The 23,777-nt window shown below is 37.4% G+C and overlaps 1 protein-coding gene across 1 annotated transcript in view; it reads right to left on the bottom strand.

Annotated features, from left to right (window-relative positions):
• The window catches only part of GRM4 (glutamate metabotropic receptor 4), a 360,805-nt gene that overhangs the window by 120,003 nt on the left and 217,025 nt on the right, over window positions 1-23,777 (bottom strand). Inside the window, exon 4 of the mRNA XM_026680391.2 lies at window positions 4,761-4,896. Coding sequence (XP_026536176.1) covers window positions 4,761-4,896 — 136 coding nt within the window. The remainder of the gene's footprint in view (window positions 1-4,760; window positions 4,897-23,777) is intronic.

Below are 23,777 nucleotides of genomic sequence, written 5' to 3'. Positions count from 1 at the left end.
TTTCAAAGATTGTGCTTAGAGGTTTGGCTATGGCAGTGGATAGCTTTCTTAAGAAGTAGGCACATATTCCATCCGGTCCAATAGATAGAGATGGTTTTAGATTGCGTAGTGATTTTTCGACATTGTCTTCTGTGAAATCGATATGTATTAGATCATTGTTGTTATCTGTGGTACGGCTAGGAAATACTGGGCATGATCCATTGCTGTTTACAAATACTGAGCCGAAGAATGTGTTAAAGATGTTGGCTTTAATGGTGTCGTCGTTGCAGTCTTTACCATCAGGTCCTATCAAGGGAGGGATGGACCTTGAGTCTTTTAGTTTGTTGTTTACAAAATTGTAAAAAGCTCGGGTGGAATTGGTGCTTAGAAGGTTTTCCTCTTGTTTAATGTGATAATTGGTGCATTCAGTCTTTATCTGGTGGCATAAATTTTTGTATCGGTTTTTGAAATTGGCAACGTGACCAGATTTGTTTTTCCGCCAGAGTGATCTCTTTTTGGATTGAAGGTTCCTTATTGTTATGGGTAATCTGCTTTTTTGTTTTGTTTTGGGAGTTGTTGTTGGTACATATAGTTTGATGACTCTTTTGACTTCAAGTAAAAATATGTTGTAATGGTCTTCAACAGTATTGCATCCAGTGAATAGAGATTGCCAATCAAGGGATGAGAGATCATTGTCTATAAGATCATAGTTGCCTTTTTTGAAGTTACAATAGGGGATTACATCATTGTGGTGATTTTTGTGTGGATGTATGTTGAGACAAAAGTCGATCATATTGTGGTCACTACTGGAAAAGGGTTCTTTAGTTTGTATTCCGTAAATTAGGTTCAAACTGTTGCAGAAGATGAGATCGAGGCAGTTGTTTAGTCTAGTGTTGTTGATTACTAGTTGTTCCAGTCCCAGATTTGTAATAGCATTGTAGAAGGTTGTGTGTATGATTTCAGTTGTACAATCATTTAGGGTCCAGTTAATATGAGGTAGAATGAAATCACCAAGAAGGATAAAAGGGTATGGGCAGGATGCAGCCCATGTTAGTAATGTATTTAGCTTGTTTACATGTTCGATGTCATAATCAGGTGCTCTGTAACATAGTAAGAATCGAATTGTGATATTTGAGGATAGTTCACAGATGATGGTTTCAGGAAGGGCAAGCTCCTGGGTAACTTGGATATTTTTTAGATGTAAGGATTTTTTATAGAATATAGCAACACCACCTCCTCGACGATTTTCACGATCTGATCTGTAAACATGATAGTATCTTACTGTGGTAATGGAGTCGGGGAGAGATGCATTGAGCCATGTTTCACAGACAAATATAATGTCAAAGATAGCCATATTTAGGAGGAAGAGAAATTCAGGTATTTTATTCACGAGGCTTCTTGCATTGAGTAGTTTGCATTTAAGGCCGGCAGTAGTTGGAATTGAGGTAGTTGGGGGCGTGCGTGCCTAGTCTTGGGTGATGGTGGATGGGTTGAGGTAGGGTTGTGGTTGAGGGTAAAAGCTGAGTATTGGGTTGCGTGGCTTACTTTTGATACAGTCAGCATGGTAGTCAATGTACAGGTCCTTCTCTCCATTGTCTAGACGGTTTTTGAGTTCGATGCGGAGTACACAGGAGAGGGCACGTTGCTGTATGGTTAGGTCAGGGCAGCAACGGAGGTTCTTATGGTTGGTGTTGGTTTTGGCGAGTGAGTTTATAGTATAAATGAATTTACGTTTGCTTGATTCGTTTTTGCAAATGACCCTGCACAAGCGTGGGGCCACAGAGCCGTCTCTATTTTTGAGCTCTCGGTCAATGCGGGAAATGTCAAGTATTTCATCAGCGGAGATGGTTGATGCTTGATAATTTCTGATGATGTTTCGGACAGTTGTGATGTCATCATTGACATTGATGTCTTCTAGACCAAATAAGATGGCGTTTGGACGTTTCCGTTCACGCTCAACGGCTTCTCTGATGAGGATTGGGATATCAATATTTGTCTGGGTTGTGTTTATTTGTGGATTGGGTTTTGGATTGGATTGTGGTTGATTGGTAGAGATGTAGTTTGTAGCTATTGGATGTTCAGGGTTTTGCGTTGTGTCTTTTTTTTCAAGGTTGGATATTCTCTCTTTTACGGCATCCAGGGATGCTACTATGATGTTGAGGGATGTTTTAATGGTTTCGATGGTAGGGGATGTTTCAATGGTTTCGATGGTATCAACTCTTTCAGACAGATCCAGTTTGGGTCTGCATGATTTGCAGAAATATGGAAACTCATTGGATGATTTTAGGTATTGAATCATCTGCTCAGGTAATCCCAAGCAGTCATGATGAGTGTATTTTTTACACAGAGAACATTTGATGGAGTTTTCATTATCCTTTAGATTTTTGTAGCATTTAAGGCATGTGCAGGAGTCTTGTGGTTCATTGGTGGGGATCATCTTCTCTTTAGGTTGTGGTTTGACGTAGGATTTTCTTTTTGGCATGGTAGGATTGTTAAAATAGTACGTTGATTGAATTAATTAAAGGAACAATTTTGGGTAATCTATATAGCCAATATTATATCAAACAATCAATTGCAGTAATCTCTCAAGTCAGATAATATTCCTGAGCAACAATCAGCCTGAACAATTAATTACTCTAATCACTAATCAATTAATTACACTAATCATTAATCACACTGTTCATTTAAATTCACTAGATCAATGATTTTGCTATTCAATTAAATTACATGAATTTTGATCTTTTAAACTAGTCAGTAATCACACTATTTGCACTAAACACTCTAATCACACTAATCAATTAAAAACAATAAATCAGTTAAACCATTAATAAAATATTTTATAGAAATTGATTATCTAATCGTTGATATAGGTGATGAGGTAGAAAAGTTGTAAGATTTGAGGTAATGAGGTAGTATTAAGAGTCTGCAAGGAACGGGTTAATTGTTTAACTGGCAGCTGAATGGGAGGAATTTATCGCTGTTTGAAAAGCAGATCGCTATTACTCTGTAAACAGGAAGTTGTAACACAATGATCCAAGGGTTTTTATCTGAGTGAAGGAAAGATTGAACAGCTCACAGGAAACTATTTGTTTTTGCTTTCCTTTGATGAATGAGATGGCCCTCGCCCGCTTGCCTTTGTGCCTCCGGGCTGTCTGTTTGCGCTCTTTCGCGGGTCATGAGAACGCTCGCTCCGTGCCCCGAACGAATCTTTGTATCTTTGTCTTCTCTTACTTTTCCCTTCTCTCGTGACGATCGAGGATGCTTTATCCGCCGTCCCGTTTATCTCTAGTCCAGGTTTCTTCAGCTTTCACGTGGGCCGATATTGTTTTGAAAGGCCAGCAATCCGTCAAACGTTTACTCTAAACTAGTTCTATTCGAGTCTGAGTCCTATTCGAGTCTCTTTATTTGTCATTTATGCTACAAGGGAAACCTCCTGATTTTGGTGGAAGAAATAACATACAGTATTTTTGAAGAGCATTACAAAAACCTTAAACTGTTTGATGTAAACTTTATTGAAAATGTCAATTTACTTATATTTGCCAACATCTGTTGATTAATGAATTACATACTTGCAAGATCAGGTGCAACTCAGAACTGCAAGATCTAAAGAACTAAATCAGAGGATTGTGTGCTTTCAGTTTTTCATTTTGTGTTATAGTTCCATTTACTCCATTGGAAAAAGGAATATTTTGCTTTCCAGTGACTACCAGAGAATAGTAGAAGTACCCTTTTTAATTACTAAAGATAAAGTCCATGGAAGCTGACTTCAAAATTTCCTCACAAAACCATAATTTTTGTGGAAAGTGTTTTTGAAAAAGAGGCTTCAAAATTATATCCAATTTCTAAAAGTATTTTAAATAATTGAAATTAATGATTAGATGATGAAAACTTCAAAGTAGCCAGTCTGCTTTGCACCATATTTTCTTTGAATCTATAGATCATATTTTAAAATGCCTTAGAACGTGAGGGCTTTTTTTATGGCAGAACCAAGAACAAGCTTCCAATAAGCATTTCAGTGGAATGTTTCCTGAAGCAAAATCCAGGAATTTAATATTCAGATTTTTATATACTCATTATTAATACTTCTTTCACAAATTTACCTTTTTTCATGAAACCATTTATAAACTTCTGAGGGATCTTTTCTATGCCATGCAAGCCCAAGGAGGTATGAACCCAGGGACAGGATTATGGCTTCTAAGCAATTCTAAAACCACCAAACTGAAGAAGTATGAGCCTCTTCTAAGTTGGGGGCATAATATTTAACCTACAGGAAATCATCAGAAACATCTTCAGAAACATATCAATTTACAGAACTATAGAAGGTACTGATATAATTTTGAAACACAGAGGAATAGCAGAAAATGTATCCTGATACATTGTTATTGAAGAAGGAGGAGGAATATGGAAATAGTCTTCAAGAAGAAATTTAAGAACTGTTAAATAAACATCAACTTAGTTATGGGAAAGAAGAGGGTGAGAAAGGAACTCAAGATAACCCCATCGTGATTCTATTCAGTATAAGACAAAGTGCAGAGGAAAACTCTAACAGGCTTTGAAAATTCTGTTATTATATCCTATATTAAGAGTACAACTAGTCCTTTTATTGTCTGTTCTTTGACTTAGCCTACCTCAGAAATGCTGACAATATTCCATTTTATTCATTAACAAGATTTATATCTAGCTTTCTCCCCTTCTACGTGCCCTATTTTTCCATACATTTTCTTTCTTTGTCTCTCTATTTTCCATCACAGATCCTAAAGTATTAATCTCTAAATTCTTACTTGATATCATCTTCATTGGCAAATATGATGACAGCTCGAGCATGAGATGTTTCCAGAAGGCGCCGAATGATCTTATCAAATTCTCCATCTTTGGGTTCCCGGGGAATCTTGACTGATTGTGCCACACACACGCTCCCTGTGATTAGAGAAAATAGTATGATTTGAGAAGTCTTTAAACAAACGGCGATAGATTAAAGAAAGGCAAGGACAATTTTGCCATGGCCCAAAATAACATTTTCATGTGGTTTCATCTGCAGGTTTTATGCCTGTAATGTAAATGTAATTTTAGCGAGGATAAAAACATGGAACCAAATTATAAAGCTAGATGAACATGCATGTCTGAAAAAACCTCCTTGTTAACTCTTCATTTATTTAATAGTGGAAAGAACATCCTATTGCATTCTTTACGATATGTACCTAAATGCCCCAAATGGCTTGGATGAAAGAATCTACACAGTGAGGGGCTCTCTATTGGGGCTCTTCTCTGAAGCTTACATATTTTGTTTACATCTGTATATGTTTATACTCTACTGTATAAACTGACTTTTATTTATGTATAGTATAAATATATAACTCTAGAAACATAAAAACTCATCATAAAATTACAAAAGAATAAGAGAATAAAAATTAATAATAAATAAATCAGAGATACCAATTCCAATCTCAACATGTAAGCATATCTATCTTCTCCAATCTGATGCCCTCCACATTACAATCTCCTAGACAGCTCATAATAAATGGACATTGTGGACACAGTATTCCAAAAGCCCTGAAGTGGGTCAACTTAAGATATGTTAAATTATATAATTTGATGTTAAAACCTGTTCAACTTTAAAATAATTTTGTAAGTCTCCACTTTAAGTTGTTTATGATTCCCAGGGTCTTACAACTCATTTTAAGAACTCTGATATACAGTAACTGACTAGGAGTATATAGGCAAAAAATTATCTGATTAATTTGTTACTATGCAAATTTACCCTTTACTTTTTCTTGTCCTTAAAAAGTCACCGTATTATGATGCCAAACTAACACAAGCCAAAATTAACAAAAATCATCTTTGTGAGTATCTGTATTAATAGGTATCAAAAGTGCTGTAATAATGAATGCAGAAAAGGAAAGCAAGTTTCTTTCATGAAAGTTGTGTATGACTTCTGGACTACTCCCCTATATATGGATCTTGGGTATGTATCTCTATAAAATAAAGGTTACAAATGCAGGTTTCAAGATATGTATATTTGCAGGTGTGAGCTAGAAACTCAAGTAATTTCCATCTCTTATGGAGAGCTTTCTTCTACAGAAACCCATGTTTAATTTACAGTTGTTTTATTACTCTTAATTAATTACATTTTTATTTTACACTCCCGGAAGAACAAATGCTGGAAACAAAGGTCAAAAACAGAGATTCTTGATTTCATATACTCATTTCTGTTGTTCCTTTTATATTAAACATTTCTGTGGGGAGCTGATCTGAATTCTAGATTAAACAATGTAATGTCCACTTCACTCCCCATTTTCATGGTCTTTATTGTTTCAGTTTCTTTGTTTCACTATTCTTTTCTCTGAGCCTCCTCCACCCATATCCACTAGGGCTTTGTAGAACTTGAAATTCAAGTCTTCAAAATTCAAAAGGTGTTTCAGTACATGTGGAAACCCAAACTTAGCATCTGACTTCAGCACCTTAAAGCAACTCTATCTTTCTCCATATGATCAGTTGGAGAATTTTAAAAAATGACCTTCAAACCCATCCCATTTTTCTTGATGTATTGATCGATGTATTTATTTCCTTTTGATGCCCTCTAGTGGCCAACTTTCAAAGTCATCTTATCAGTTCCAGATGTAAATACAGAAAGTTTCCCACAGGAAGGATTCTGTATAGTTAATTTCAGAGTTCCAGGTCAAATCCATGTGAACCCTTAATCATTATGCAATCCTAAAATTTTCACCCCTTTTTCTGTATATTCAGAAAAAAAAATCTTGCAAACCTTAAACTTGTAATTGAAACTTCTTTCTCAAAGGATTGAAGAAAAACTCAGTGAATATGATCAAACTTGCAGTTCTAAAGACTTTTAATCTTCAAAAACAGTAAAACAAAAAAATTAAATTCCAACATGATTAATAAGTGAGTTTTGGTTAAATTTTGAGCCCATAAACTGGTCACATTAACAGCAATGAACTTTGTGGAATCATGCAACTCCCAGCAAGTGATACAAACACATCAGTTTCTTTGGTTTACTCACACAAAACATTGGGTGATATCAAGAACTTTTCTTTCTCTGGAGAGATTTGGCAGTCTGGATTCAGCAATCAGCAGCCATTTTCGGCCATAAAATCTCCTGCTGTCTGAGAATGTCAGTTTGCCATTTCTTTATTGGAACTCTTCAAGAACAATAGTCTTCTATTATTCTCCCATGTTTGGACCTCATTGTGGATGGAGGAAATCAATGGAAAATAACTAATCTGCAAAATCTATGAAGTTCTAGAACTTCAAGGGGAAATCTGGGCACAATAGAAAAGTAGGTATCTGTTCAAAGTGACTGGAAGGTGTAAATAAAAAGTCACAGGCCTTATCTGTGAAGTGGAATAAACCTGGTGTCCAGTTTTGTAAGATGATTATATGGAGGGGAGAAAGCCAGGCATAATTGCCAACAGCAAGGGGCAGAGGGGCTTCCTGACAATAATGACAAGGTAATTCTTAAGGAGACCAAGAACACAGTTTGAAGTTCCTGAAAAGCATGTAAGGCCACTGTATCAAGGTAAAGTTGGAAAGCATTTGGCAGCTGGAGCAAGTGATGACTGAAAGGTGGCTTGAAAGGTGGCCTGAAATGGTACTACCTGAGTAGGGACACAAACTGAGTTATAAATGAATACGGCGATAGATGAAATGTCAATGTAATTCTTTCAGTTTTTCTAACACCAAGAGTACTGTTCTAAAATGGCATTAGTCTTTAGTCTTCTGGGTTTCTCCATCAGACTTTGGTCTGAAGGATAGAGATTTACATGCAAAAGCTAAAATACTACATGTTCCCAGAAAAACCAGAGTAAAGAAAACAAACACTCATCTAAAGGTCATCTATCCAAAGCTAAGTAACTTGTTAAGATCAGTGCAGTGAAATCAGGACCAAAATGTTGTACATCTAGATAGTATAGGCAGGTATCAAGGCAGAAGAAAATCTACTTTTTCAAGGAGCAATCTTTATTTTTAGAAAATATGGTAGCCCTAATAATCCAATACAGGTATCTCCTTCCTTGTGACCATAATTGGAATCAGAATTTCTGTTGCTAAGCAAGGCAATTTTTAAGAGAGTCATTCATATCCTAGTCACTTCAAGAATGAACTATGAAATGTGATCTATATGGGGCTACCCTTAAAAACCACTAGAAAATTCAGGTGGACTGGAATATGGCAGCACAACCAGTGATTGGCATCTGTGACACCAGTGCTCCCCAAGCTGGTTCCCTATATGCTTCCAAGCATGATTGGAAATGCTGATTATCACCTATAAAGTTCTTCATGGCACAAAACTTTCTTACTTTATGGACCCCCTATTTCTGATGATTTCCACCTGTCAGCTAAGAACTAGCAAAATCTTCTCAATTAAACAAGGTCATCTGGTAGAACATCAGAAGTCTGCAGTCTCTATTTATGGTACCCACATTGTAGAAATCTAGAGCTCCAACTCTGATGATATTGTGGAAGGCACTGAAAACCTGGTTATTCTCACAGGCCTGGGGTGGAAGGATGGTGAGTCCCCATAAGATATTATATTAATTGGTATGGTTTCTTTTCTAGATATACTTCTTTGTTCTTTTCTCTATGGTTCTGAGTTTGAATGATGTAAAGTAGTCAGAGTCACTCTAAATCAAACTTTTTAAACCTAGGTAAATAAAGTAAATAAAATTAAAAGACCATCAAAATTATCTAAAATATAATGGAAAGGAGGATTGGAAATCTTTAGAAAAATGGGGTATTAACTGGTCTGAAAGCTGTTACCATAAATTTAAAGACAATTACATATTCATGGTCCTCTTTCATCTGAAAATGATCCAATTTGGTAAAATATGCATCATCTGCTACAAACCCAAGAGATAAAAATGAAGGAAAGAAGGTAGTGATCCCTAATGACAACTGACTTCAGGAGCCAATAATGATGGATAATGTGCAGAGAGCCAACCTTCTTGACAAAAAAAGATAGGAACATTGGCAAGAAAGAAGATAAAAACTTTTGATAAATTTCCCTTGAGATACTCCTTCAGGCAATTAATTCTATCTTTGATGTGGCATAGTGCTGATCTGAGAAAATCTGAGCTTTAAGAATAAACTTGTCACATAACCAATGAGGGGTCAGAATCTATGATTTCCATTTGCCCTTTCCAAATGCATCAGCTTAGATCACATTTTTGGCAGTTACCTAAAGAGGAGGTACTTGCAGAGGGATGAGGACTGGTAGATGATTGTTGATGGTGAGTTGTAGAGTTACATTATATCCTGTGATACATCCAGAGTGAAACAGCTGGTCATAAATAATTTCATCTCTTGCTGAGGCTGGATAGACTGAGTAGGCAGATCATATTTGTGTGCAATAAAGGTCTCCGTGAAATTGCTTATGGTACCAGAATCTACAAAGACTTGCAGGTGTATTTCAGCAAGGGTCTGAGTCTTTAGTGAAACAAGAATGATTAAATGGTGATGTGTAGCTCTGCATGTCTAGGCTTTATATAATTTCTGGTCTCTGAACCTTTATGATGCTAGAGCCATCCCATTTCCCAATAAACCAGATTTAGAGTGGTTAGGGTTTCTATTTAAACTGCCCCCTTCTCCAGAAGTACACTTAATCAATGCTTCAAACAGGGAAGTTGCAGCTCGGCACTCAAGTATGAAGTGGTTAAATTTACACAAAATAGACCTAGGCAATAGTGAAGCTCTGTTACTTCTAAGTGACATGGGTTACAGTATAACAGAATAACAGAGTTATAAGGGAACTTGGAGGTCTTCTAGTCAACCCCCACTACTCAGGCATGACACCCTATTGCACTCTGGACAAATGACTGTCCAATCGCTTCTCAAAAACCTCCCGTGATGGAACACCCACAACTTCTGTAGGGAAGCCATTCCACGGATTTTCAGTCAGCAAATTTCTCCTTTGTTCTAGATTGCTTCTCTCCTTGATTAGTTTCCATCCATTGCTTCTTGCTTTGTCTTCAGGTATTTTGGAGAAAAGGTTGAAACCCCCCCCCTCCAATTCTCTTTGGCAGTCCTTAGATATTGGCATACTTCTATCGTGTCATTCCTAGTCCTTCTTTTCATTAAACTAGACGTACCCAATTCCTGCAACTGTTTTTTATATGTTTGTGTTTATACTGGTTTCATATGGGGTCAATTTCCAAAGTTTAGCAGGAAAGTGGGAAGAAGGAAAGAAAGAAAATAGAACTGTCTTTCTTTTCTGAACATATTCTTCTTCAATTCCTTGAGTTTCCTACCAATATTCAAGCAAAGTTGCATTAATGCTGCCATGGTTCCTGGGGTGCCTTGATGAATTAGTTTGTCCCTATTTCATCTAATATCCCCTCTATGAATTGGACAATTAAGTTTCTTTCATTCCAGCCCACATCCTGAGCTAACAGCTGAAACTCAGTGGCATACTCCCACACTGAGCAGTAACCCTGTTGTTGGCAGAGAATCTTATGGTTGGCAGGCACTCACTTGACCAGATCTTCAAAGTTATCTCTGAGGCATGCCACAAAACTAGCACAGTAGTCCAAGTCAAAGCTCTATTTTGAATAAGATAAGGGGTTATCTATTTTTCATCTCCCCCCTTCATAAGGATCATGATAAATCCTACATGGTTTTTGATGATGGAACATCATCAGGAAGCATACTGATCACATTTCCCAAGAAAGGCAGTAAATTTGCTTTTCATCCTGTATATTAGGCAAGGAAGGTGATTCTCAGCATCAGAGGGATGATGCTATTACAGCAGCTTGAATAAAAGCTGCAGGGCTTAAGCTGGAACTATCAGATGAACTACTGGGCTTTTTCTGGCCTACTTGCTGGATGTTTCAACTGGGCAGTTTGTCTGGGTCACCCCTGGGTTTTGATACTGGAGCAAAGCATTAGCAACTTGATCAGCATTTATTGGAATTGCAGGAGGTCTGTACTTGTAATTTAATTCTTGATCTGAAGGCAACAGGTTTTTTTTTCCCCAATAGCAATGGCTGTGAGGTCAAATCAAGCTGCTAGACTTTACAACAAGGTTAATCAATAAATCTGGGCTTTCCAAAGCTTTAATCTATTATTCAGGAATTTACTTACTTGGCAGGAGACTCTCAAAAATGACTTTGGTTGGATTAGACTTTGTCTTTCAAACAAGAACAAAATAATGTATGGAAAGGGATCACCTTCTGCAGTGCAAAAAGGGCAAAAACTTTTCTACAGATCTGTCTCCAGAGTTTATATCCTAATCTTTTTCCACCCGCTTTCCTGAATTAACAGATTCTCAGTGATTTATCCCATGGCCTTTGACAGCTTTGATATTTTATATCATAATCCTTACCAAACTAAGAACCACTGGTTGCCAGCAGATACATCTCTTTTACTATGCACTTCTAATCAGGTCACAAATTGTAAATTATGCTATTAAGATCTACTCCCATTTTAAAACCATGGGCATAGTTCTCACTTCTTTAGTGCTAACACTGGGCATTCAGTATGCTAGTGCAAAGAATGTAGGTGAAACCACTGTGTGAGGTCATTCATTGATTTGGGGACAGTATCGTGAATATGCTGGTATAGAGTTGTATTTTTCAATCAAGGCAATCCAAGTGAGGTTACTGAGTTCCAACCCCAATGCCTTAATTCTACCAAGACTGAGGGATTATGGATTATGGACATTAAGAGCTACCTAAATCTAGGGATGGAATAACCTTGGATGGGATAGCATTTCCCCTTTCAAGAGTAGTGAGCAACTTGGGGGATGGTGGTTCTTCCTGGACTCATAACTCCTGCTCAATGAGCTTTTGTACAGCTTCATCTGGTCTGCCAGTTGCCCCTTTTCCTAGGTCAAGGGGCCCTTCAGACAATTATTTGTGCCTTATTCATTTCATGGCTCAAGTACTGTAATGGTTTCTACATGGGGCTGACTTGAAGACTACTCAGAAGCTTTAAGTATTCCATGTAGTGGTGCCTGGTTACTTAAGGAACCATCTATCTTTAGTGAATAAACCTGAATGCTAAGTTTCAGTCTTAGTTTCATTCTACATAGGTTTAGGCATAACTACATGTACAGGATAGCATCTTACTATCAACATCAGAATGTCCAGGGAAAGGAGAAGTTCATCCGACTTTCCCAGGAATATTCCTATCTGTCTACTGCAGCATCCAATCAGAAATAGAGGCAACTCAGGCAAGGAAAAACTTTGGACAAGGAAAACACAAGGTACCCCTATCTCTTATAACAGCTTCTAAGGCAGTTTTGTGAGACAAGAAGCTGGCTACAGGATGTCACAATGTTCCTTTTATTAGGCAGGCAGCCATCTAAGTTAAGCATCTGTAGCTATCCATCTCAACACCTTGGGTTAATCCCTATGCATTGGCAAGAAAAAACTGAATGTGAAGACAAGAGAAATATGCAAGCAAGGTAATGCAGAACAGAGATAAAGAAGAGACCTGACTGGAAGGCAGGCAGCTCTGGGGATTTAGCACTTTTGGCTCTGATATATTATGTAAATCTTTTTTAATTTGGAAGCTGGTTTTTGAACTTTACATTTTAATAATTGATATCATAGTGCAACATTAAAAAAAAAACTATGAGGATTTAGCTGTGTACACAAGAAAGAAGATATGCTTCCTGTGCATATTATGTAAAAGCCAGGTCCAGAATTTATGTCATACTCCAAGATTCTTCATCTGGAGATGAAGAAATATTATTTAGAGAAAATGAAGATGATTCCACTACCTCCAATCTTTGGAACAACAAATAAATTTGGCATAACACCTTAACCTTGCCTTCTTCTCCCTCACCTTAACCTTGCCTTCTTCTCCCTCCAAAATGGAGGAATAAAACTCAGTAAACAAGCTGGTGGGGAAAAGGTGGGTAATTGTTAGAACTTGGCCGCCATAAACTTTTGAATTAAGTAGACAAAGCAAAATATTTTGAAGGCTTTCATTTTATAACAATGAATCACAGTGAATTATTGATCCCTGCATTCTCTTGGTGCTCGCTTCTTTGTGATAAAAGGAAAAATAGTAAAATTCTTATAAAATGAGATTTATTCTTCCTTATCTTTCCAGACAACAAAAAGCTTCTACCTAATAAATATCATCCTCCCTTATTCACATACTGTAATTTTTCAATTTTTCAACTTCATCTGGAGAGAGTGAACCAGTTGCAAGGAGAATGATCTATTTACAATTTATGCAGGGGCAGTCTATCTCTCTTGCCATGTCCTTCTTACGGTACTGCTGTAAGGTTGGCAAGTCTCAGGTGTACCCCTTCAGTTTTGGGAACAAAATTCAAAGACTAAGGGCAAATCTATGGTAGATCAGTATCCTTTAATGGCTTCTCCGAAGTGTACAGCTGGACTGCAATATAATTCTGCATAAACAGAATTTGATCTGGGACTATCTCAGTATTTATAACAGCAAAATATGCCCATGGAATTATTATAAAAAGTTTCCCAAATGACTATAGAGAAAGTTCCACAGAGGAATTCTAAACTGGCTTCCTAAATCCATCTCATGAATTTAATTGGTTTGTTTCACAATACAATACCATCATTGATTTGATTGAGGTGCCCAGTCATTTCTGAAGTTATTTTAATGATATAGTGTGCCTTTCTATATAATTTAGCTCTTCACTAAAACCAGTTGAAATAACAGGTCTTGGGGGAAAACCCCAGTCTAAGAGCTTAGATAGTTTTTTCCCCTTTTAAAGTGAAAGTATGACATAAAGAAATAGGAAGATTAGTTAAATGAACGTCATACTTCATAGGAAGTATCAATTTGGGATTTTATACCATAAGCAATTTTTGAAAGGAAAGAAAAGAGGCATGTAATAAAAATAAAACATTCTCATTATCTTTCCCATCAGTTTACCTAAACTCATAAAGTCATCCTTAAACATACAGAAACAATTACCAGGACAGCTGAAACATAAATATACTTTTAATATCACTCCTTCCTTTTGATACTGTTAAAAGTGTGATCTGCAGGGGATATTATCACTGTAGAAACTTTTTCCTCAGTTTTGAAAAATATCTTATGGGATATTTTATTTATTTTAACACCTTACATTTATTTAGCCTTTCTTGCCAAGGGCATATTATGAAATGGAACTGGAGTTGCATAATACATTTCCAATAGCAAAATATTTTTGTTTTGATTTGATTTGATTGAACAAATGAATCTTAATTGCTAGTTTCTTATGCTATGCTTTTAATTTTTGTTTAAATTAATAATGAAATTCAAATTTCTATCAGCTAAGTCAGGAAAAAGAATAAAATAAAATTCACACTCATTCTATGAAAAATGTAAACTTTTTTTTTTTTTGCTCTTAGTCACAGTGGTTAGTTTTTCCAAATACATTTAAATCTAAAGTAACGTTCCTAATTTGAGTGGCTGTTCCTGTCTGCAGATTGTGAATAGGAAGTTCCTATTTGTTGTTGAAAAACTATCAGAGAAAGAAGAAAGCTAGATTAACTCCATTCATAAATAATAAGATTTGCATATTTAACTCTAGCAAGTGGCTTTGGCATTTTACTTCTCTCAATAAACCACAATATCCAGAAAGGAGGGAAGGAATTTTAATAGAATGAAAATTCAAAGTTAACTGAATTGCAAATGTTTTCAGTTCCCAAAGGAAATATATTATTGTATATAAATGCAACATTGCATGAATATCCAAAACCTGTAACATATTTTACGGCTGTGAATGCTTTGACAGTGATTACATCAGCCCCTCTTATTCCAATCAGCAGATACCCCTGCTTTAACAATTGTATTCATTTTAAATAAGTGGATTCCATAAAGGAGAACAAAGTAAAAGGCATTTGTTCCAAATCTTTTTCAAAGAGTGCATAACCCCACACTTTTTGGTTATTAGCCTTTTGCACAGTTCAGAACAGACTCAGCATTTTTCTATGAAAAATCTCACCCTCATAATATTTTAGCATCACTCACTTTCCAAAAATCATTTTCCTTGTTGTTATTCGCCTAGTAATTGGGCATCAACTAAACTTCCAGAGCAGTCTAAATGTAAGAGCCATATCCCAGAATAAGATCATAAAATTAGCACCCTAATTCTGGATGCTTTCTACACAATAAGAAAAACATGGCCTAGGAGCCAAAGAAAATCACAGCCTTTGTTTTCCCCATTATGGACAGAAACTGGAAGCAGACCTGTCCAAAATTAGCATTGCTGACCCTAATAGGAATGAATTACATGCTAGCATTACTTCTTCCCTAAAGAGAAAATAAAGTAGGAAATAAAAGACAATGGGCCTACTTTTTACATAGATAGGAAAGCCAAGGCTCTCCCCTCTTACATGGCTTGCATGATTGTTCAAAGAACACCCCCAAAAATCCAGAAGCTTCTTTGCAAAATGCCCTGAGTTGGCTGAGAACATTTTTATAGTTTAAAAAATAAGATGAAAGAACCTTAATCATGTTGTGATTTTGGAAAGTCTAATGCCCTTTTCTGCCTACTAAATGGCCCAGTATTTTTTTTCCTATGAATTTGAAAATCTATAGAAAAATCAACTGGGCTGGAAATCTGCTTCCAAAAGTGGATTTAGTGCTGTGGTGCTGTAAGTCTACCTGCCACAGTGCCGTATAGTTCTCATTTAACTAGTATCTTATTCTTTTCATTTAATGTCTGGGAGCTGGGCCAAATTTGTTGTTTTCCTCTTTTATGTGGAAACAGATGGATGGAATTGTATCAACAAATTCTAGGACTAATATAGTCCAGTAAAGCAAGCAAAACAAACAGCACATCCTGAGCAGCCAGTAAACCTACTTTTTACATAAACTGATGAGCTCCTGAAACATGTTGAGACAGCATCTTCTCAATCACCAGAGATGACAGCTCTTTAAGGAATCTATCAGTTTCATGACTGTTTCCAAGGCAATAAAGAAAAAAAAAACACCCAACAACAGCAGCTCTTTACAGCTTCAAACTTGACACAGAGGAACACAAGCAATACCCATCTCCTATGTGAATGTGTACACTCCCAGTGATGCACCCAGCAAATCTGTTTCATAAAAAAAAAATAAAAAAAAAAATTGTGTTGGTGTAACTCCATCCACCTATAATATATTCATCACTACACGCACCAACCATTTTGCCTATGGTTTGCACAGAATGGGGGATAGATCCCTTACATTTAATTTGCTGCTCAATATCACCGTTCAGTCTGCATACAAGAGAATAAAACAGGAAAGGAGAAACAAGATCGATATGTAAGCCTTCACTCAACACCACCAGGCCTGATTTGCTTTAGCAACATTCTTTATTAATTGTGTAGAACCTTCCTGCATTCAATAAACACAAATAGAAGTCACCTTCATGCTTTTCTAAACAAGATCATAATTGCAGGATCTAAGAGGATGCATCTGCTAAATGTGGGCATTCAGAGATTAGACCATAAATTGCAAGTAACAGTGCTTCATGTAGTGTTAGGTTAATTCTCATCAGTCTCATTATAATGGCCAATGATCTAAGAACCAAGGGAGAGTAAGAGGGTGGGAAGAGTGCAGCAGCCTGAGGCTATACAACTGATTTGTACATTCATTATGAAGTTGCACAAACATCCAACCTTGCAGAATTATGCAATGACTTGCTTTTCTCATTCTGATGAAAGCAACAGGCTTCTACAGATGCTACTGGCTGCAAACCAATAATGTCTAGAGAACTACAGTTCCCAGCCCTGCAAGGTCTATGATCCAAGGAAAACTTCAAAGCTAAGGAATTACTTATAAGCAGCTATCCACCTAATGGAAGTACATCATATTGCATCAGGCTCCCTTAAAACAGGCACAAACATTGTTGTAATTCCACAAATCCATAGACCAACTCAGGAACTAAATCTCAATTACTGTACTGAAAGAATAATAAGCAGTTAATAGTCTCTTAGTAGGCAGGAAAGATGGTAGAGAATTTATTTTTTTATTCCATTCAATTGTGTCTGATTCTCGGAGATTGCCTGGATAAGTCCCTTCAGTTTTCTTGGCAAGGTTTTTCAGAAGTGATTTGCCATTGTCTCTTTCCTAGGGCTGGAAAAGAATGACTGATCCAAGACACACATACCCCCAATGGCTTTATGCCTATGGTGGAACTAGAACTCATGGTCTCTCAGTCTCTAACCTGATGCCAAGTTGGCTCTCCATATAATTTATTCTTCTTCAAATCCTGCACACTTTTTTCCCCTGTGGCACCTTCTATAGAAAATCTGATTATTTTCTCAAGCACAATTAAATCCATTTGCATATTTTCATTTTCTTCATTTTTGCATTCCTGTCTATAGTTGCCACCTGCTAGGTTGAATTTCTCCTGCCACTAACAGACATATGGAGAGTGTAATCATATTGTTTCCCAGTCTGAAAATACCACCATTGTGAGGTTTCACTGTGAGTTTGGCAATTTTGTTGAGTACGAATTAACTAAATACATTTTCAAAATACCCAATATAAATGGCAGTTTCTGCATTACTATATGGACTTGACCTAAATAGAATTAATTAGATTGTTCAGTACAAACCACAAGGGCCTTCCTTTTCACTGGGGCAATGCACAGCCCATCACAAGACTGAAATCCTATAGGCCAGCTTGGAAAACAGCTATTCACTTAAATATCTATCCGGTTTAACTCTAAGAATTCCTGAAGAGAGGAATGGTCCAAGGAACCTGCTTGTGGCCGGACCATTAGTGCTCCCTTTATCAAACCACCTGGTTTTGACCTGCCTTGTTTTGTCTGGTCAAAACTGAACAGAATTTGGTGTGATATCAGTAGAAATGGCAAGATTCCCCTTATGGCAATTGTGGTGCTGATATGCAAACTTCTAAACATATTGTGCAAAGCAGCCAACGAGTGCATACTCTAGTTTTCTACATGAAACCACGGCAGAGGCGATCACCTGGATAGCTGAAATCGACATTCAGTTATGAGGCCACTGCCATACCCCCATAGATGGACTATGTATACATGTTTACTTCTCTTCTGTTATGTTCTCATCATGCACTAAATAAATAAAATAAATAAAAACCATTTTTCTTTGTAAACAGAATTAAAAGTAATCCTTGTTTAGGGGCTGGCTGCCTTGTTTAGTGACTACCCACAGTTAGGATGGTAATATAAAAATAACTCGCATTTACAATCTTTGGTGTGTAAAGCAAAGGAAAGCTGGAGAAAGATTATCAGCACAGTTGCAGTTTCCCTTGGTGACCACTTTGCTTAATGCCAATCCCAATTGTGTCAGTAAACAAGGATACCTGTATTTCAAAAACTATTTTAATCTCTATGGTGAAATTTGTTTGTTTACTCTTATTTTCAATATTGCTGGGAGTCCTCTTAGCTGATTTTTTTTGCCTCTCATTCCTCCCTCCGTATACAGTATATGATGAAACACAAGTTTTCTCCTTCCTCCTGAATAGTAAACCAAATTTGCAACCTGTGGCCAGCTCTCGGAGTCTTGCATGACCACTAGTAACATAGCAGAAGCTTGTAATCTGTGCCAAAACATAACACAGATTTCATTTCATTAACCCCACAAGCCTTATATTCCTTACCATCTTAGACATTGCACTAACTCAGGCTAGGATTCCTTTATAGGCCTCACCATGATGCTTGGCAGAAAATCAAGCAGGGGACTTTAAATCTTTTCCTGGATAAATTCCAGAATAAGAACTTTACTTCAATGTATGTGCCCAAAACAGATACATTTAAAACTCCCAAGGTTGGTAAACTATTAGTAAATGAAAAAACATTTATGGGAATGTCTACTGATAATCCTTCTACAAATAGTCCTGAAATACACAGTTGAGGTTTTCTCTTTTCATTAAGTATGTTCCTTTGATTGAATCTACATTGTGCTGTTAATTACAGGAACCATCTGGGTGGTCAATGTATAATATCAAATTTTGCAAGCATTAGATTGTAAATTTATTTCAACAGCCAGAAACAAACCAAATGATAATTATGTCAGACTTCCTGCCTCTTTTCTCATGTCCCATTCAGGAAAATGCTATTATCGTATCCATTGATAACAGAACAAAACCCTGATTTCTAATTCCAAACTTTTGTGGGCTTATTGTGATTCTTTTTGGAAAAGGGAAGAAATTCTGAGATATTCCTCTCAGGCACTCAGCAGATACCTTATACTAGACAGTTTCTACTGAAGTTTCAAGTATGTGTCACACAGCTTTTTAAAAATCGTCATTCATTTACTCTTTTCTTTTGACACATCTTCTCCCATAGTTAAATTGCATGTGACCTTTCCGTTGATTCTATTGAATTGCACTTTAAATGCTCGAGTGTACAATTCATACTTATTTAAATGGAGAGATGACATTTGTGTTCTTCCTAGGTCTCCCCATTTTTTTTTAACTAAAAGCTGGAGCTATGTGAAAGAGAAGAAGAGGGAAGGGAAAGGAAGAGAAAAGCAGCAGAATTACTCTGGTTCTTACTGTACTAATGGCAATTTCTCCATCATTTTTCTTCTTCTCTGGAATGGAATATAGTAGTGAGCGGATGCAAGACATCAGGGAACAACATCCCCCATTGGCCTTATTTATGTCCTTATGTTTGTTCTGCTTTAAATCTGGGAATTCTTCCAACAGCAGCTAAATTTAGAAAAAGTTACAAGGTGCTCTGCCTGAGGAAGGGAATGGACTAGCTGGTGGAATCCAAATGGGCAGATAATCAGAATGTGGGGGGGGGGAGGAGAGAAATTCATTTTCGTATGGTATGGCTTCACACAACAACTTACTGCAAAATGAAAAACAAAGAGTTTGGCCCTGTCTCTTCCTATTTAAACAGGGAGTGGATTGGTCTCTCCAAAGGTAAGGTAAGATTTTTGATGGAAAGAAAAAGAACTTTCAGAGCTATGGAGTCAACTCTGAAAGCCATATTCCAGATTTCTGTGTTAGGCTCTGAAGCATGCCATACCTGCATTTTTTTTAATTTACTTGTCCTCTCCCATCTTAAACTCAAGGCCAGAAGACAAAGGAGTCTTGTATATGGATTTAGATTCCCCAAAGTGATTTTTTCTTCTTCTCCTTTTCTGAATAAGTTTCCTTTTTTTTTTTAGTGGAAGACTTTTCCATTCCTTTGTCATCTTTGAATAATGCAAGTGAAAATGACACTGCTAATTTTGAAGCTTCTGTTCACAGTATATGATCTCCATCTTAAAGTTGCAGGCTAGAGGTCTCCGATGGCTCTACATCAATCAAAAACTCCAGCTGCTTTGAATTAACTTCAGATTCCCTCTGTGTTATGAACATAAGAGATATGGGAGAATGCACTCAGTCACCACAGAGCTCCCAAATTAATTAGTCCCTTGGTGCTCCTCTATCTAGTCATGTGTGCGGTAGTTTTGCACCAATTAATGAATGATAAAATTATGAATCACCCAGTAACAGACTGCAAATAGCTTACAACAAATTAATGGAATATAAATTAACAAAGTGTGAATAGCCAATTACAAAATCATATAACATATAATAGAGCAGAAAAGGAAAATGAAAGAGAAAAGAACCATTTTCTTGTCAATTCCACCTAATTATAAGACAATGGCTGTTTAAAAATCAGATATTCATATCCAAATATATCAAAATTACACTGAAGAAAACATTGAAAAGGTTTATCTGTAAATTGGTCCTTAATTTTGACATCAATGGAAATCAGAAGACTGGATAATGTTTTCTACTGTCATCTATGAAAGCCTGGGTGGCAACATTAGCCTTGGTGATGTATGATCCCATATAATTGCTGAACTGCTTTGAAAAATTAGACCACACCACTTTGATTTGGAGTTTAGATTCACTTTAAAAAGCCTGTCCAATCTCCAAATCAAGTCCAAGCCACTTCAGAAATAGCTGAACCCTTTCAACTCTTTGAATTGGTGATTCAGTTTGGATATTGAAAATTCAGCATTAAATCACTTAAGTCACAAATTTTTGAATCAAATATTCATATAGCCTTGTACAGAGAAATTCCCTGAGTCATATGCATTATTTGAAACATGAGAGAAGTAATAACCCTACATCAGAGATGGTATTCAGCAGGTTCTGACCAGTTCTGGAGAACCGGTAGCAGAAATTTTGAGTAGTTTGGAGAACCAGCAAATATCACCTCTGACTGGCCCCACCCCTTATCTATTCTCTGCCTCCCGAGTTCCAGCTGATCAGTTGGGTCTTCTTTTGTTGCCCTGCACAGGAGACTGGAGCTGGAAAGCAGGTTAGTGGGGTGGGGAGGGAATGGAGATTTTACAGTATCCTTCCCCTGCCATGCCCGCCCAGCCACACCTGCCAAGCCACGCCATGCCCACCAAGCCACGCCCACCAAGCCACGTCCACAGAACCAGTAGTAAAAAAATTTGAATCCCACCACTGCCCTACATGTGCATTTATTATGCTTATGTTAGGATTTAAAGGGGAAAAGGATGTTGACAAGCCACCCCCAATCTCTCCTCACTACTTAAATGTATGGAAGTCTGTCCAAGATTAGGAATTTTGTGTTATAGAATAGATGGTCACTGGGACAGAAGCTTCTGTTTACAAATAAACTTCAAACTTTCTTCCTCAACACAGCAAGCTCAAAGAAGGGGATGTTGGCAGTAAGGCTTATATATAAATCCATACTCCCTTCCCACTCAGCCTGCATGTGAGCGGGTTCAACAACTGCATTCAATTGCTATCAAGGTAAAGATGCAAATAGCAGAAGCATTCCTTTATAGCTCTTTCTCCCAGTGTGGTATATTTCTAGATAAGCCAGTTCCGTTCTTTGAGACCTAAGATGGAGAGAAAAAGATAGAATACAAACTCCAATTTTTTTGTTCCTATTTTGTGTGATGCAATCCCTCCTTCGGGGGTGGGGGGGGAATTGAACATGGTGTAGGAAAGCAAAGAACTTCTCCATCCTAAGAAGCAATAGATAGAAACAAGAAGCAAGGGATGGAAACTAATCAAGGAGATAACCGACCTAGAACTAAGGAGAGCAATTAATCAGTGGAACAGCTTGCCTCTAGGAGTTGTGGGTGCTCCAACACTGGAGGTTTTTAAGAATATTTTGGGCAACATTTGTTTGAAATGTTATAGGGTTTGTTATAGGGTTTCCTACTGCAGTAGAGAGTTGGACTAGAAGACCTCCAAAGTCCTTTCCAACTATGTTGTTCTGTTTTTATTATTCTATATCAGGGGTATCAAACTCAAGGCCCATGGGCTGGATCCAGCCCACAGGTTGCTTAGATCTGGCCTGTGGCACCACCCCTGGAAACAGCGAAGGACTAGCCCATGGTGCATCTGTCAGCGAAAATGGAGCTTGGGAGGGCTGCGGGTGGAGGGTTTCAGGAAACTGTTGCAACCTAAAATGTAGCTTAGGAGGGCCATGAGTGGCCCTCCCAAGCTCTGTTTTCACTGGCAGAGGGTTGCAAGAGGCTGTCCAGCCAAAAATGGAGCTTGGGAGTTCATTTTCTCTGGCAGAGTGCTCAGGCTACCACAGGTGCCCCTGACATGAGTGATGTTGAGCTGGCCTTGCCCACCCTGGCCATGCCCACTCTGGGTCCCCAAGGTCAAACACAATCCTAATGTGTCCCTCAATGAAATCAAGTTTTACACCCTTGTTCTATATACAACTGATTTTCTTCGGTAGCGGTAAAAATTCCACAAGCCCAGAAGCAGACATGATGGAATGAAACGGAGAATAGCAATGGAAAAACACAAATATTATTCAGCTTCTGAGAAAAGCTGCATGTGGGTCAATGTGACTTCTTTGCTAAAAGTGCCAGTGTGTGAAACCTTAGTACTTGTCGATGACTGCATTGTTTTGATAAGCTAAAGAATATTCACGGCATCACTGGCAATGCATCTTCTGCGCCTTTGGAAAAATAACAATCACAGTGACAGAGATGAGACACACCTATGGAGCAATAGAAAAACAATTACAGAGGCAAAGTGACCCTTACCATTGAAAGAATTTTGGACAGAAAGTGAGGGACAAAAAAAATCCTCATATCCTCCAGAACTACAATGACATATACTCTGAAATGAAGTGCTCCCATCTTTGAGCAATGTAAAAGCTAGAAATTCATTTTCAAAGGTTGGGCATTTAGAATGGTTAGGGATTATAGAATGGTTTCAGAGGTGTGAGCTTAGATGGACTGAAGTGGATTTTCATGGCAAAGTGTAAATATGAGCTTCTAATTCAGATTACTCTCATGTACAGGTTTGTCAGTATCACCACTATGATGATTTCTTTATGTGCAGTTGTAATATTATGTTCTCGTTTCCATACAATTCCTTTCTTTATACTATACTACCTAAGTATATGGTGTGCTGTTTCTCTTATATTGTAGAACAGGGACAATCTGTTTTTAATTATTCCTGTACTGACCATTGTGTTATTCACAAACGTCTAATTCAATGGTCCTTGTCAGTGTTTCTCTTTTATCTCCTGGGAAACAAATTCAAGCTTAGATTAATAGGCTCTATTCCACCAAAGTTTATGACCTTACAAATGTGTTAATCTTTAAGACATTCCTAAGGCTGTATGTTCTTTCTGCTGTTGCAAACTAACATGGCTACTTTTCTGGAATCCTTTAACATTCTTGATCTTCCCCCCAGCTATTTGACAATGCATGGGCTGGTCATCTGTGACATTTGTCCATAAATAAAAGCAATAGCAAGGGAGGTTTTTTGCCAATCATTTGCTTGGGGATGGACACTGGCTAATATTTCCTCCTCTGTGTCTTATTTTAGCAGCACCTGCTGAAGGCTGCAAGCTTGATGCAGTCTTTAATAATCCAGAAGTG

The sequence above is a fragment of the Notechis scutatus genome, chromosome 3, assembly GCF_049901735.1.
Source record: "Notechis scutatus isolate UNSWTSFEM ecotype Mainland chromosome 3, rNotScu1.2, whole genome shotgun sequence".
In the NCBI taxonomy this organism is placed as follows: Eukaryota; Metazoa; Chordata; class Lepidosauria; order Squamata; family Elapidae; genus Notechis; species Notechis scutatus.
The sequence above is the reverse complement of the archived record's forward strand: the minus strand, read 5'-3'. Positions and strand labels throughout refer to the sequence as shown.